Here is a 15,301-nt window from a genome sequence, read left to right on the forward strand (position 1 = left end):
ATTGTGCCATGCACTCCAACCTGAGTGACAGAGTGAGTCCCTGTCCCAAATACACACATGCACATGCAACAAGAATATAAAACATTTTTTGTTAAACAAGACCCAGAGTCTGATAGCATAATATTGAAAGAGTCCAAAATTACTTGGTATCAAAGAACAAGGAAAAATCTCAACTTACACGGGAAAAGACTGTTGACAGAAGCCAACTCCTAGATGATAGAAATGTTGGAATTATATGACAAGGACTTTAAAGAAGCTATTATTAAACTGTTCCAACAAGTAAGTGAATTTTCTTGAAATGAAAGGTATAAACTGTCGGCCAAAAATAGAGGATATAAAGAGAATAAAATAGAGATTTCAGAGCTAAGAAACACAGTAACAGAGATAAAACGTCACTGGATGGGTTCAATAGTGAATGGAAATGAGAGAAAAAATGGTCAACTTTGAAGATTATTCAATGGATATTATCCAATCTGAACATAGAAAAGAGATTGGAAAATTACCTAATTCTCAGGGACCTGTGAGACAATAGCCAAAGATCTAAGATTTATGTCATTAGAGTCTCAGAGAGGAAAAAAGTATAGTGCAGAAAAAATACTTGAAAAAATAATGGCTGAAAAATTACCAAATTTGGTGAAAGATGTAAACCTACAGGTTCAAAAACCTCAGCAAACTCTAAACAGGATAAACACAAATAAATCATTGCCCAGACTTACCATAATCAAACTGCTGAAAACTAAAGTTAAAGAAAAATCTTGTGAGTAGCCAGAGAATAATGGCACATTACTTACAAGAGAACAATGTGAATGACTACAGAGTGCTCATCAGAAACTATGGAAGCGAGAAGATAATGGAATAGCATTTTTAAAGTGCTAAAAGAAAAAAGAATTATCTCCTGGGTCTTGGCACCCAAAATAAAAAGAAAAAAAACGATCAACCCAAAATTCTTTGTCTACTGAAAGTATCCTTCAGACTTGGAGGTCAAATAACTATTCTCATGAAGGGAAACTAAGGGAAATAATCGCCAGCAGACCTGCTGTAAAACAACTGCTAAGAAAATTCTTAAGACGAGAGAAACTTAAGGAATGAAGAAACAGCAACAGAAATATCTGGGCAAATATAATGGACAGTTCTTCTTCTATTGAATTCTTTAAAATAGGGGTCCCCAAACCCCAGGCCGTGGATTGGTACCTCTCTGTGGCCTATTAGGAACCAGGCTGCACAGCAGGAGGTGAGCAGCGGGTGAGCGAGCCTTAGCACCCAAGCTCTGCCTCCTGTCAGATCAGTGGCATCATTAGATTCTCATAGGAATGTGAACCGTATTGTGAACTGCACATGCGAGGGATCTAGGTTGCATACTCTTCATGAGAATCTAATATCTGATGATCTGAGATGGAACAGTTTCATCCTGAAACCATCCCCTGACTTCCCTATCCATGGAAAAATTGTCTTCCACGAAACTGGTCCCTGGTGCCAAAAGGGTTGGGAACTGCTGCTTTAAAATATATTTGATGGCTGGGCGCGGTGGCTTATGCCTGTAATCCCAGCACTTTGGGAGGCTGAGGCAGGTAGATCACCTGAAGTCAGGAGTTTGAGACCAGCCTGACCAACATAGCAAAACCCCGTCTCTATTACAAAGATAAAAAATTAGCTGGGCATGGTGGCAGGCGCCTGTAATCCCAGCTACTTGGGAGGCTGAGGCAGGAGAATCGCTTGAACCTGGGAGGTGGAGGTTGCAGTGAGCCGAGATCATGCCACGGCACTCCAGCCTGGGTGACAGAGCCAGACTCTGTTCCAGTCAATCCATCAATCAATTTGATGGCTGAAAACAAATTATGAAATTCTGATGGGGTTTTTAATGTGTGCAGAGGTAATATATAAGACATCTACAATATAAAGAGGGAAATATAAACAGATCTAATATGGTGGTAAGGTTTCTACATTCCACCTGAAGTGGTAAAATACTGATTCTATGTAGACTGTAAAAAGCTTGGTATCTATGTACCCCTAGAGCAACTACTAAAAAAAAACTACACAAAAAGATTTAGTCAAATATACAGTAGATTAAAATTAAATTTTGAAAAGTCTTCAAATAATCCAAAATAATGCAGGTGCAGGAACACAGAAGAATTTTAAAAACAGAATAAACAGAAAGCAAATAATAAAGTGGAAGATCAGCCAATACTGAAGATGGCCTATACTCACCAATTAAAAGGCAATTGTAAAACTATAGACCAATATCCTCCATGAATATAGACACAAAAAATCCTCGACAACATATTAGCAAACTAAATCCAACAACATATAAAAGGTAGTATATGCCATGACCAAACAGGATTTATCCCTGAAATGCAAAATTGGTTTAATAATTGAAAATCAATTAATGTAATACATCATATTAATAGAATCAAAACAAAAAACATCTCAAGACACAGAAAAAGCATTTGACAAAAATCCAGTACCCTTTCATGATAAAACTGCTCAACAGATAAATAGAAGGCTGCTTCCTCAACCTGATAAAGAGGATCTACCAAAAACTCACAACTAACATCCTAATAAGAAAATAATGTGGATATCCCCTCTCACCACTTCTAAACATTGCACTCAGGGAATTAGTCAATAAATTAAATAAAAGGCATCCTGATTGGAAAGGACTAAATAAAACACTTTGTACATGACATCATCTTATATATACAAAATCCTAAAGAATCTATTAAAATAAAACTAATCAACAAGTTCCAGCAAGGTTGTAGGATATAAGATCAATATAACAAAAATCAACTGTATTTCCATATACTAGCAATGACTAATCCAAAAATGAAACTTAAAAACAATTCTATTTACAATAACAAAGTATAAAAGGTTTAAAATTAAATTTATAAATTTAAATTATACTTAGATATGAATTTAACAAAAGAAACAGAACACATATACTGGAGGCCAGGTGCAGTGGCTCATGCCTGTAATCCCAACACTTCGGGAGGCCGAGGCAGGCGATCACCTGAGGTCAGGAGTTTGAGACCCGCCCGGCCAACATGGTGAAACCCCAACTCTTCTAAAAATACAAAAATTAGCCAGGCCTGGTGGCACGCGCCTGTAGTTCCAGCTACTCAGGATGCTGAGGCAGGATAATCACTTGAACCTGGGAGGCAGAGGTTGCAGTGAGCTGAGATTGCGCCACTGCACTCCAGCCTGGGTGACAAGAGCAAAACTCCATCTCAAAAAAAAGAATACATATACTGGAAACTATAAAACCTTGTTGGAAGAAATTTTAAAAGATCTGAGTAAGGCTGGGAGCGGTGGCTCACATCTGTAATTCCAGCACTTTGGGAGGTCAAGGTGGGGTGGATCACGAGGTCAGGAGTTTGGGACCAGCCTGGCCAATATGGTGAAACCCTGTCTCTACTAAAAATACAAAAATTAGCTGGGTGTGGTGGCCTGCACCTGTAGTCCCAGCTACTCGGGAGGCTGAGGCAGAAGATTTACTTGAACCCAGGAGGCAGGGGTTGCAGTGAACCGAGATTGCACCACTGTACTCTAGCCTGGGTATCAGAGGGAGACTCCATCTCAAAAAAAAAAAAAGATCTAAATAAGTGAAAAGACATCTCATGTTAATTGATCAGAAGACTAAATATTAAGACCCAATTAAAAAATGAGCAAGGGGGCTGGGCATGGTGGCTCATGCATGTAATCCCAGCACTTTGGGAGGCCAAGGTGGGTGGATCACCTGAGGTTAGGAGTTCAAGACCAGCATGGCCAACATGGTGAAACCCCGTCTCTACTAAAAAAAAAAAAAAAAATACAAAAAATTAGTCAGGCATGGTGGCGGGCACTTGTAATCCCAACTACTAGGGAGGCTGAGGCAGGAGAATCGCTTGAACTGGGAGGCAGAGGTTGTAGTGAGCCGAGATTGCACCACTGTGCTCCAGCTTGGGCGACAAGAGCGAAACTCTGTCTTGAAAAAAAAAAAGAGCAAGGGATTTGAATAAAAATTTCTCCAAAGAAGATAAACACATGACTAATAAACCTATGAAAAAATGTTCAACATTTATCATTAAGGGAATTGCAAATCAAAATTGTGAAATACTGCTTCAAACCCACTAGGATGACTAAAATAGAAAAAAAAGACCAATAATAAGTGTTGGTGATGATATGGAGAAATTAAGCCTCTCATACACTGCTGGTAAGAATGTAAAAAAAATATATAGTACAGTTGCTATGGAAAACATTCTGGCAGTTCTTCAGAATACTAAGTTACCATATGACCTACTACTTCCTATGCTAGTTATATACCCAAGAGAAATAAAAACATACATTTATATGAAAACTTGTACATGAATGTTTATAGCAGCATTGTTTATAATAGCCAAAACATGAAAACAACCCAAATGTCCATTAAGTGATGAATGGATAAACAAAATGTGGTGTGTTCATAAAATGGAATATTTTTACTTAGCAGTTAAAAAGCAATGAGGTACTAATGCATGCTACAACATGGATAAACCTTGAAAATATTAAACTAAAAGAAGTCATTTGCAAAAGATTGCATATTGTATGATTCCATTTATATGAAATGTCCAAAATAGACAAATTTATAGAAACAAAGTAGGCAAGTGGTTGGTTAGTGCTTGGGAGAGAGAACAGAAGAATGGATTGACTGCTAATGGGTACCAAGTTTCTTTTAGGGGGACAAAAGTGTTCTAAAATTAGATTATAGTGGTGGTTGCACAACTCTGTAATATACTAAAAACACTGAATTGTATGCTTAAATGAGTTAATTGTTTGGTATGTGAATTATATCTCAAAGCCATTTTTCTTTAAAAAGACAAAGATTATTAGAATGGATTTTAAAAATGACTCACTTCAAAAATGATATAGCTAAAGTAGAAGGATGGTTAAAGACATACCACGAAAACACTAATGAAAAAAACTAACATGGCTATATTAATGTCATATAAAATAGACTTCAGAATAAGGAAAATCTGCAGAGATAAAGGACATTACATAATGATAAGAGTTCACCAAGAAGACATAATCCAAATGTGTATGCATCTAACAAAAGAGCTTTAAAATATATTTATCAAAAACTAGTAGGGCAGGGCCCAGTGGCTCACACCTGTGATCTCAGCCCTTCCAGAGGCCAAGGAGGGAGGATTGTATGAGCCCAGGAGTTCAAGACCAGCCAGGGCAACATAGTAAGACCCTGTCTCTTCACAAAATTAAAGTTAGCCAGGCGTGGTGGTGTGTGCCTCTGGTCCCAGCTGCCCAGGAGTTGGAGGCTGCAGTGAGCTATGATTGAGCCACTACACTCTAGTGTGGGTGACAGCAAGACCCTATCTCTAAAAAGAAACTAACAACTGAAAAGAGAAACAGGTCCACAGTTGCAGTTGATGACTTCAGTAAACCTGTCTCAGGATACATTAGAACTTATAGTCAGAAAATCAGAAAGATTATAGAAGAACCTAATGCCAGATGATATCAGAAGCCAACAAGATCTTTTTTTTTTTTTTTCTGAGATGGAGTCTCACTCTGTCACCCAGGCTGGAGTGCAGTGGTGCGATCTTGGCTTACTGCAACCTCCGCCTTCCAGGTTCAAGCAATTCTCCTGCCTCAGCCTCAAGTAGCTGGGACTACAGGCGCCCACCACCATGCCCAGCTAACTTTTTTTGTATTTTTAGTAAAGACGGGGTTTCACGATATTGTCCAGGCTGGTCTCGAGCTCCTGTCCTTGTGATCTGCCTACCTCGGCCTCCCAAAGTGCTGGGATTACAGGCATGAGCTTGGCCTAATTGACATTTTTATAACACTTGACCCACCAGCTGTAGAATGAAGAAAATCTGCCAAGAAGTACCACATTCTGGGTCATAACAAATCTTAACAAATTTAAAAGAACTGAAATCATGCACAGTATGCTCTGTGATCATACTGGAATTAGAGTAGAATAATAGGTACGGGAAGGCTAGGCACTGTGGCTCATGCCTATAATCCCAGCACTGTGGGAGGCCGAGGTGGCCAGATTGCTTGAGCCCAAGAGTTTGAGACCAGCCTGGGCAACATAGGGATACCTTGTCACTACAAAAAAATACAAAAAATTAGCTGAGTGTGGTGGTGCATGCCTGTAGTCCCAGCCACTCGGGAGGCTGAGGTGGGAGGATCACTTGAGCCTGGGAGATCAAGGCTGCAGTGAGCTATGATCGTGCCACTGTACTCCAGCCTAGGTGACAGAGTGAGACCCTGTCTCACAAAAAGAAAAAAAAAAAACCTTTTGTGATTCTTAACCCATTGTGACCAAATGGTTCTTAAGTAGGGAATGTCTATGTAGTAAGTCTCCTTATTAATATTTTCAAGCATGAATAATTAGTTCTTTCCAATGTGGTTCTTACAGACATTTGCAGGGTTACCATGTTTTCTTTCCTTCCTTATGAACACTCCCATCTTTACATTGAATTTGGAGTTTTCAGGTCTTGCTCTTAAGTCAGATATCAAAAGAAACACTGAGAAGCAGACTTGTTGGCCAATAACTTGCATTACAGTGTTGAGAAAAAAAATAAAGCCAGGCACAGTGGCTCACACCTGTAATCCCAGCACTTTGGGGAGGCCCAGGTGGGCAGATCACCTGAGGTCAGGAGTTCAAGACCAGCCTGGCCAACATGGTGAAACCCCGTCTCCACTAACAATACAAAAATTAGCTGGGTGTGGTGGCGCATGCCTGTAATCCCAGCTACTCAGGAGGCTGAGGCAGGAGAATTGCTCAAACCTGGGAGGCAGAGTTTGCAGTGAGCCAAGATTGCACCACTGCACTCCAGCTTGGGCAACAAAAGCGAAACTGTCTCAAAGAAAAAAAAAAAAGAAAAAAATAATTGTTAGTAGATGTTCTTTCCTAAATCATTTAGCATTTACCAACTGTCCAGACCAAAGGTCATTTTCAGGTAGGAAAGTTCTGATTTCAACTTCTCCATTGGCCCATGCTCAGCACAACTTATCCTGTTCCCAAGTACTCATTGAAGAACTTGTTTACTTGGCTGTCACTGACACCAAATGGGCTTGTAGACACAAAATACCATAAGGATGACAGTCATCAGCAGGATGCTGAAAATGGTTCCCATCAACACCAGGTTTTGCCTGCACAGCACCACACAGGGCCGGCTTCACTCTATCAGATCCACGGGGCTCAGGGCCTCTGCCTCCGACCAGGAGGCTGCACAGGCCAAGGCACAGCCACGGCAACGCCAGATACAGCATCTTCCCCTGTACTTTTCTTTATACTCAAAGTGTTTCATAATTTAAAATGGAAAAATAAATGGGTGCAGCATTCCACAGTCTCATGATAGACTGGCTGTAGGACTATGCAGGCATTGGACAGAGGTGGACTTGTGAAAAAAAAAAAAAAAAAGACCACGCAGGCAGTTGGTTAAATGGATCTGGAGCTCTACTCCAGACCTGCTTACTCAATGATTATGGCCACCAGATGGGAATCTAGATTCAACAAACCTCTCCAGAATGATTCTGTTACATAGGCAGGTTTAGGAAGCACTGTGACTATTCTACAGAAATGCCTAAAACAGAGTCCTATAGGACTGACACCTGCATTGTGCTTCCTGTGGAACTTCTCTTAATATAGTCTACAGTTGTATTAGCTCTTGGTGGGACGACAGTCCACAGAAAGGAGACAGACTGGAGAAGGATCTTCAACATGTTACAGAAGAACACGTGAAAAAACCGAAAGTATTTGGCCTAGAATAAGGAAGACTTGTAGCAATTATCAAATATTGCAAAGTAGGGCATGGATATAGAATTGGGATTAGGCTTAAATTTCTTGCTGTGACTCATGCCTGTAGTCCCAACACTTTAGGAGGCCTAGGTGGGAGAATCACTTGAGCCCAGGAGTTCAAGAACAGCCTGGGCAACATAGGCCCCATCTCTACTAAAAAAATAAAAAATTAGCCAGGTATGATGGTGTGTACCTATATTCCCAGCTGCTTGGGAGGCTGAGGCAGGAGGATCGCTTGAGCCTGAGAAGTCAAGGTGGAGTGAGCCATGATCATGCCACTGTACTCCAGCCTGGGCAACAGAGTGAGGCTCTGTCTCAAAAGAAAAGAAAAAAATAATAAATAAATTTCTTTAGTTTCACTGGATGGAACCAGTTTTGGACCCAAAGAAGGAAAGCCTCTAACTATTCAATAATAGAATGGTTTACTTTTTGGAAATAATGGGTGCCTTTTTCCTGGAAGTAGAGGTTTTCAGGAATGTTAGAGAATTCCTCCATGGGCTGGGAAGTTGGCATAGATAAAATAAAATAGCCCTTTTTATTCTAAGGGCTTTTTTTTTCCTTTGTGAATTCTTTTTTGTTGTTGTTTTCACATAAGTATTTCAGTTTTCTCATTTTTCTACAGTGAACATAGAATTCTTAAGTAAGCATTTCTTTTTTCTCTCTTTTTCAGAAGCAAACAATGCATACTGCCTACTCTTTCCTCTACCCCCAATTGTCTTTTTTTTTTTTTTTTTTTTTTTTTTTTTTTTTGAGAGAGTCTCACTCTGTTGCCCAGGCTGGAGTGCAGTGGCATGAATTCCACTCATTGGAGCCTCCACCTCCCAGGTTCAAGCAATTCTCCTGCCTCAGCCACCCAAGTAGCTGGAATTACAGGCATGAGCCACCATGCCCCAGCTATTTTTTGCATTTTTAGTAGAGATGGGGTTTTGCCATGTTGGCCAGGCTGGTCTTGAACTCCGGACCTCAGGTGATCCGCCTGCCTTGGCCTCCCACAGTGCTGGGATTACAGGCATCAGCCACTGCGCCCATCCCCAATTGTCTTGAAAGACCTTTCTTTTCACCTTTCTTTTCAGCAAGGAATACTTTCTCCATCCCTTATTCCTGTCACTAGTGCCATTTCACCAAGTCTGAGGGATACCCATGGGATCATATTTACCTCTCATGGGATCATATTTACCTCTTTTTGTTAAAATAAGCAATTTTATTCATCATTGATACTCTGTGCATTTTATAGTTTTTCTTATCTACTTCGTTTGGAGAACTGTTTTATGGGTTTTTGTTTTTTTTGTTTCTTTTGAGATGGAGTCTCACTCTGTCGCCCAGGCTGGGGGTACAGTGGCACCATCTTGGCTCTCACTGCAACCTCTGCCTCCCAGGTTCAAGCAGTTCTCCTACCTCAGCCCCCCGAGTAGCTGGGATTACAGGCACGCACCACCATGTCCAGCTAATTTTTGTATTTTTAGTAGGGATTGGGTATCACCATGTTGGCCAGGCTGGTCTCCAAACTCCTGACCTCAAGTGATCCGCCCACCCTCAGCCTCTCAAAGTGCTGGGATTACAGATGGGAGCCGCCATGCCTGGCCCTCTTTACTCTTTAAACTAATATGTAATCAGCCTGGAGCACATCATTATAATAATATGTGCTAAATAAAAGCATTCTTTGGAGTAATAGTTTAAGTGTCTGGTAGATTATTGTAATTTTTTTTTTTTGAGGTGGACTCTCACTCTGTCACCCAGTCTGGAGTGCAGTGGCGTGACCTTGGCTCACTGCAACCTCCACCTCCCGAATTCAAGTGATCCTCCTGCCTCAGCCTCCCAAGTAGCTGGGATTACAGGCGCCTGCCACCACGACCAGCTAATTTTTGTATTTTTAGTAGAGACAGGGTTTCACCATATTGGCTAGCCTGGTCTCAAACTCCTGACCTTGTGATCCACTGGTCTTGGCCTCCCAAAGTGCTGGGATTACAGGCGTGAGCCACCACGACTGGCCCGATTATTATAACTTTTACCTGAGATTGAAAAAGTTTTAGAAATTTCTTTTTGTGGCCAGGCATGGTGGCACATGCCTGTAATCCCAGCACTTTGGGAGGAGGAGATGAGTGGATCACTTGAAGCCAGGAGATCAAGACCAGCCTGGCCAACACGGTAAAACCCCATGTCTACTGAAAATACAAAAATTAGCTGGGTGTGGTGGCTCACACTTGTGGTCCCAGCTACTTGGGAGGCTGGGGCACAAGAATCTCTTAAACCAGGGAAGCAGAGGTTGCAGTGAGCCGTGATGGCGCCACTGTACTCCAGTCTGGGTGACAGAGCAAGATCTTGTCTCAAAAAAAAAAAAAAAGAAATTTCTTTTTGTGAAGTCATTCACATTATCAATGTTTAATAGAGTTCTGTTTTTTTTTTACAGAAAAATTTTGAAAGACTTATCTTCTGAAGATACACGGGGCAGAAAAGGAGACGGAGAAAATTCTGGAGTTTCTGCTGTCACTTCTATGTCTGTTCCAACTCCCATCTATCAGACTAGCAGCGGACAATACAGTATGTATAGGAATCAATTTCCACATTATAAACACACAAAACCTGACTTTTTTGTAGAAAGAAATGGTGTTAGGAAAACTGTCATACTTTGATAGTGATGATTATTAAAGGATGTTTTCAGCCAGGAATAATGCGAAGTACTGTTTCAGCATTATTTCATTTACTCCTTATAACAACTTTGTGACATAGGCAGTTATCAATGTATGAGGGAACTGAGACCTACAACCTTAGATACTGTTTTGTTTTGTTTTGAGACAGAGTCTCGCTCTTGTTGCCCAGGCCGGAGTGCAGTGGCGCGATCTTGGCTCACTGCAACCTCTGCCTCCCGGGTTCAAGTGATTCTCCTGCCTCAGCCTCCGGAGTAGCTAGGATTACAGGCATGTGCCACCACGCCCGGCTAATTTTTGTATTTTTAGTAGAGAGGGGGTTTCACCATATTGGCCAGGCTGGTCTCGAACTTTGACCTCAGGTGATCTGTCCACCTTGGCCTCCCAAAGTGCTGGGATTATAGGCATGAGCCACTGGGCCCGGCCTTATTTTGTTCATTCTTACATCTATGTAGTTCCATACATAATTGCCGTATATTATATTAGTATAATTCATTTCAGAACATTCCTGGCTTTTTTTTTTTTTTTTTTTTGAGGTGGAGTTTCGCTCTGTTGCCCAGGTTAGAGTGCAGTGCCATGATCTTGGCTCACTGCAACTTCTACCTCCCGGGTTCAAGTGATTCTCCTGCCTCAGCCTCCCAAGTAGCTGGGATTACAGGCATGCACCACTTCGCTTGGCTAATTTTTGCATTTTTAGTAGAGACGGGGTTTCACCATGTTGGCCAGGCTGGTCTCGAACTCCTCTTGACCTGAAGTGATTCACCCACCTCAGCTTCCCAAAGTGCTGGGATTACAGGCATGAGCCACCACACCTGGCCCCTGCCTATTTGTTAAAAATATTTATTGTTTGATTTATATACAGTAAAATTCACTCTTTGGGGAGTTTAAGTCTATGAGTTTTGACAAATGTGTAGAATAGTATAACACCGCCAACCAAGATTGAGTTCTGTCGCCGTAACGAATTTCCTCATGCTGCCCATTTGTTATCTCCCGCTCCACTCCTAACATTAATCTTTAAGTTGCATTCTGTCTTGCCACAAAATATATGTCCCATCTGACCACCTCTTGCCGTCTCCAACCACCACCACCTTGGTTTAGGCTCTCATCTTAATTACTGGAGTAGGCATCCAATTGGTCATCTTGCTTCCATTCTTGCTCTAATAATCAGTTTTCCATACTGTGGCCAAAGTGATTTATTTAAGATGTCAACTAGATCACATTGCTCCTGCCCAAAATCCTCTAGTGACATTTTATCACACTTAGAATAAAATCCAGATCTTCCAAGGCATTACATTTAGGATCTGCCTACCACTCTGACCTCATCTCCTGCTACTTGGTGGCATTCTGACCACCCCAGACTTCCTTACTGTACCTCAGACACATGAGCTTGTTTCTGCCTCAGGATCTCTGGAGTTGTCGTTGCTCATGCCTGGCATGTTCTTCCCCCAGATCCTTACGTGGCTGCTCTGCTTAAGTGTCACCTCCACAAGGAGACCACTCTCTTCAAACATGTGGCTCCTCCCCTTAGTTTTCCTTAACCTCCCATATTTTTCTTTATAGCATTTACATATAATTAAGTCAGTACATATTAGTTTAATTATAGATTGTATGTATGTAACTATAGATTAGCTTATTCATGATCTGTTTTCCCCACTAGAATATAAGATCCTTAAGGGAAAGAAACTTTTGTTTCATTCACAACTACATCCTTGACATATAGGACCTGGCATGTAGTAGGCTTTCAGTTGTTTGTTATGAATTAATTAAATAATATATATATAGAATACCTCTTGAGAAACTGGGGACCAGGCACTGTGGTTCATGCCCGTAATCTCAGTACATTGAGAGGCTGAGGCTGGAGGATTGCTTGAAGCCACATTCAGGACCAGCCTTGGCAACATAGCAAGACTGCGTCTTCACAGAAAAATGAAAAATAATAATAATAATAATAAAAATAAAAAAAAAAAAGGCCGGGCATCATGGCATGTGACTAGTCCCATCTACTTGGGAGGCTGAAATAGGATCTCTTGAGTCTGGGAGTTCGAAGTTACCGTGAGCCGTGATCGTACCACCGTACTCCAGCCTGGGCAACAGAGCAAGACCAGTCTCAGAAAAAGAAGAAAGAAAGAAAGAAACTGGGAGCAGTGGTTGCAAGGAAAGAAGCTTGGGAGCAGAGATCAGAGGTAGTGGGGAGGTTCACATGTTATCACTGAAATAAGTGTGGTACGAACTAGTATTTAGGGCAATAGTATTTATGGGCCAGTAGAACTTCGTATGATAATGGGAATGTTTATATCTGCATTGTCCCAGAATAGTAGCCACTAAACCATGTGTGACTATTGAGTGCTTGAAATATGGCTGGTGGGACTGAGAAACTGAAATTTTAATTTTGTTTAATTTTAGTTAATTTAAATAGCCACATGCAGCTAATGGCTACCCTATCAGACAGCTCAGTTTTAGAATAAATACAGCACATTAACAGATAAATACACATGTTAAGAACAGGAAGATATGTTGCAAAAATGAAAATATGTATTCACACATATTTAATATCAAAACATTTGCATCTACAGGTATGTATTTTGATATATTAGGTTGGTGTGAAAGAAATTGCGTTTTTCACCACTGAACATAATGGCAAAGTATATAAGTCTGTATAAGCACAGGAAAATAATGGGAAGGATGTACACCAAAAGTAATCATTATCTCAGGATGGCGGTGAAGGGGGGACAATGAAATAGAGATAGATAATGGGACCTTTAATTTATTTATGTTGACACTTATATAAATAAATGTGTATGTGTGTGTATATATATATATATATATAAAATAATGTGTTGCAGGGAAGAAGATGGAAACTAATTGCTAATACAACTTCACAGCAAATCTCGGCCTGGTGTGGTGGATCACGCCCGTAATCCCTGCACTTTGGGAGGCCAAAGTGGGAGGATCACTTGATTTCTAGACCAGCCTGGGCAATATAGGGAGACCCTATCTCTATAAAAAATTAAAAAATTAGCTGAGCATGTTCGTTTGCATCTATAGTTCCAGCTACTTGGGAGGCTGAGGTAGGAGGATTGCTTGAGCCCAGGAGGTAAAGTGCAGTGGTGAACTAGGACCACACCACTACACTCCAGCCTGGGTGACAAGTGAGACCCTGTCTCAAAAAAAATAGCCAACATATCCCTGTATCTAACATTTTAAAAAATATTTTGAAACTCATAAATTAAATTTGGGGCAGTTGGGGAGGGATAATTATGAATGCACGAAAAAAATATTTTTCCATCACATACATATACATATACATGTATTTTGGCTTCCTGGTAGCTAAAGCATAAAAGGAAAAAAAAATTTCATAACTGTAATCTGAAAAGAGCGTACAGAGATGAGGCATTCGATTCTGAAGATTATATGGGAATTGAATAATGCTAAAATGTTTTCTATTTGGTCATGCCTTATGGGCATTTAAGGGCTGAGGGGAAAGCATGAACACAGGTATAATTCAGTGGAAAAATGTTTGTGGGGAGCTAAGTAGTATTTTCTACACAGTGGCTTTCTGCTATCTTTATTAGTGATTTTCACTAGGAAGTAAATGAATAGATTACATTTCTTAACTATCACTTAAGTAAATACCTTAATAACATGTAATACATTTAACAGTGGTACCACTAGAAAATGGAGCCAAGAAACCATATAAAGATGACTTATTTTCTCATTATATAACCTTTTATTCTATTGAATTTTTTTCCATAAGCACATTATCTATTCAGAAATTTTTTTTTTTTTTTTTGAGATGGAGTCTTGCTCTGTCGCCCAGACTGGAGTGCAGTGGCACCATCTCGGCTCACTGCAAGCTCCGCCTCCTGGGTTCAAACTATTCTCCTGCCTCAGCCTCCCGAGTATTGGGGACTACAGGTGCCCACCACCACACCCAGCTAATTTTTTTGTATTTTTGGTAGAGACGGGGTTTCACTATGTTGGCCAGGATGGTCTCGAACTCCTGACCTCGTGATCCACCCGCCTCAGCCTCCCAAAGTGCTGAGATTACAGGCGTGAGCCACTGCACCCGGCCAGAAATATTTTAAAGTAATAATATTTTTAATGCTTTTGACTCAAAATTACAAACTGTGTTTATGTTTCCTTTTTATTTTTTCTTAAAAATTAACTATCATGGGGCCAAGTGCTGTGGCTCATGCCTGTAATCCCAGCGCTTTGGGAGGCTGAGGCGGGTGGATCACCTGGGATCAGGAATTCAAGACCAGCCTGGCCAACATGGAGAAACTCCGTCTCTACTAAAAATACAAAAATCAGCTGGGCATGGTGGCGCACACCTGTAATCCCAGCTTCTTGGGAGGCTGAGGCACAAGAACGGCTTGAACACAGGAGGCAGAGGTTGCAGCCAGCCGAGATCGTGCCACTGCACTCCATCCTGGGCAGTAGAGCGAGACTCCATCTCAAGAAAAAAAAAGAAATGCTGTTTTATTCCTTTTACATGTAGTTCACCTAAAGTAGCCAGCAGTTACCAAGTAGAACTGCATTCATACCTGTTTTAGTAAATAGTGTTTGTGGGCTTTTTGCCACTCCTTTGAATTAGTGTATTATATAACCTTACAATAGCTATTTTCTCTTTTTGATTAAAGTTGCCATTGCCCCCAATGGAACCTTACAGTTGGCAAGTCCAGGCACAGATGGAGTACAGGGACTTCAGACATTAACCATGACAAATTCAGGCAGTACTCAGCAAGGTACAACTATTCTTCAGTATGCGCAGACCTCTGATGGACAGCAGATACTTGTGCCCAGCAATCAGGTGGTCGTACAGAGTAAGTATGCTTTCTGTCTACAGAAAGTCTCCTAACACTGTCAGAGACACTTACCAACTAAC

At 40.9% G+C, this 15,301-nt stretch overlaps 1 protein-coding gene across 6 annotated transcripts in view; it reads left to right on the plus strand.

Moving 5' to 3' along the window:
* The window catches only part of ATF1 (activating transcription factor 1), a 61,496-nt gene that overhangs the window by 39,130 nt on the left and 7,065 nt on the right, over positions 1-15,301 (plus strand). For all 6 annotated transcript variants that reach the window (XM_054442815.2, XM_063646943.1, XM_054442816.2 and 3 more), the window contains 2 exons: positions 10,179-10,309; positions 15,057-15,239. In XM_054442815.2, coding sequence (XP_054298790.1) covers positions 10,179-10,309; positions 15,057-15,239 — 314 coding nt within the window. The remainder of the gene's footprint in view (positions 1-10,178; positions 10,310-15,056; positions 15,240-15,301) is intronic.

Source organism: Pongo pygmaeus, chromosome 10 (assembly GCF_028885625.2).
Source record: "Pongo pygmaeus isolate AG05252 chromosome 10, NHGRI_mPonPyg2-v2.0_pri, whole genome shotgun sequence".
Classification (NCBI taxonomy): domain Eukaryota; kingdom Metazoa; phylum Chordata; class Mammalia; order Primates; family Hominidae; genus Pongo; species Pongo pygmaeus.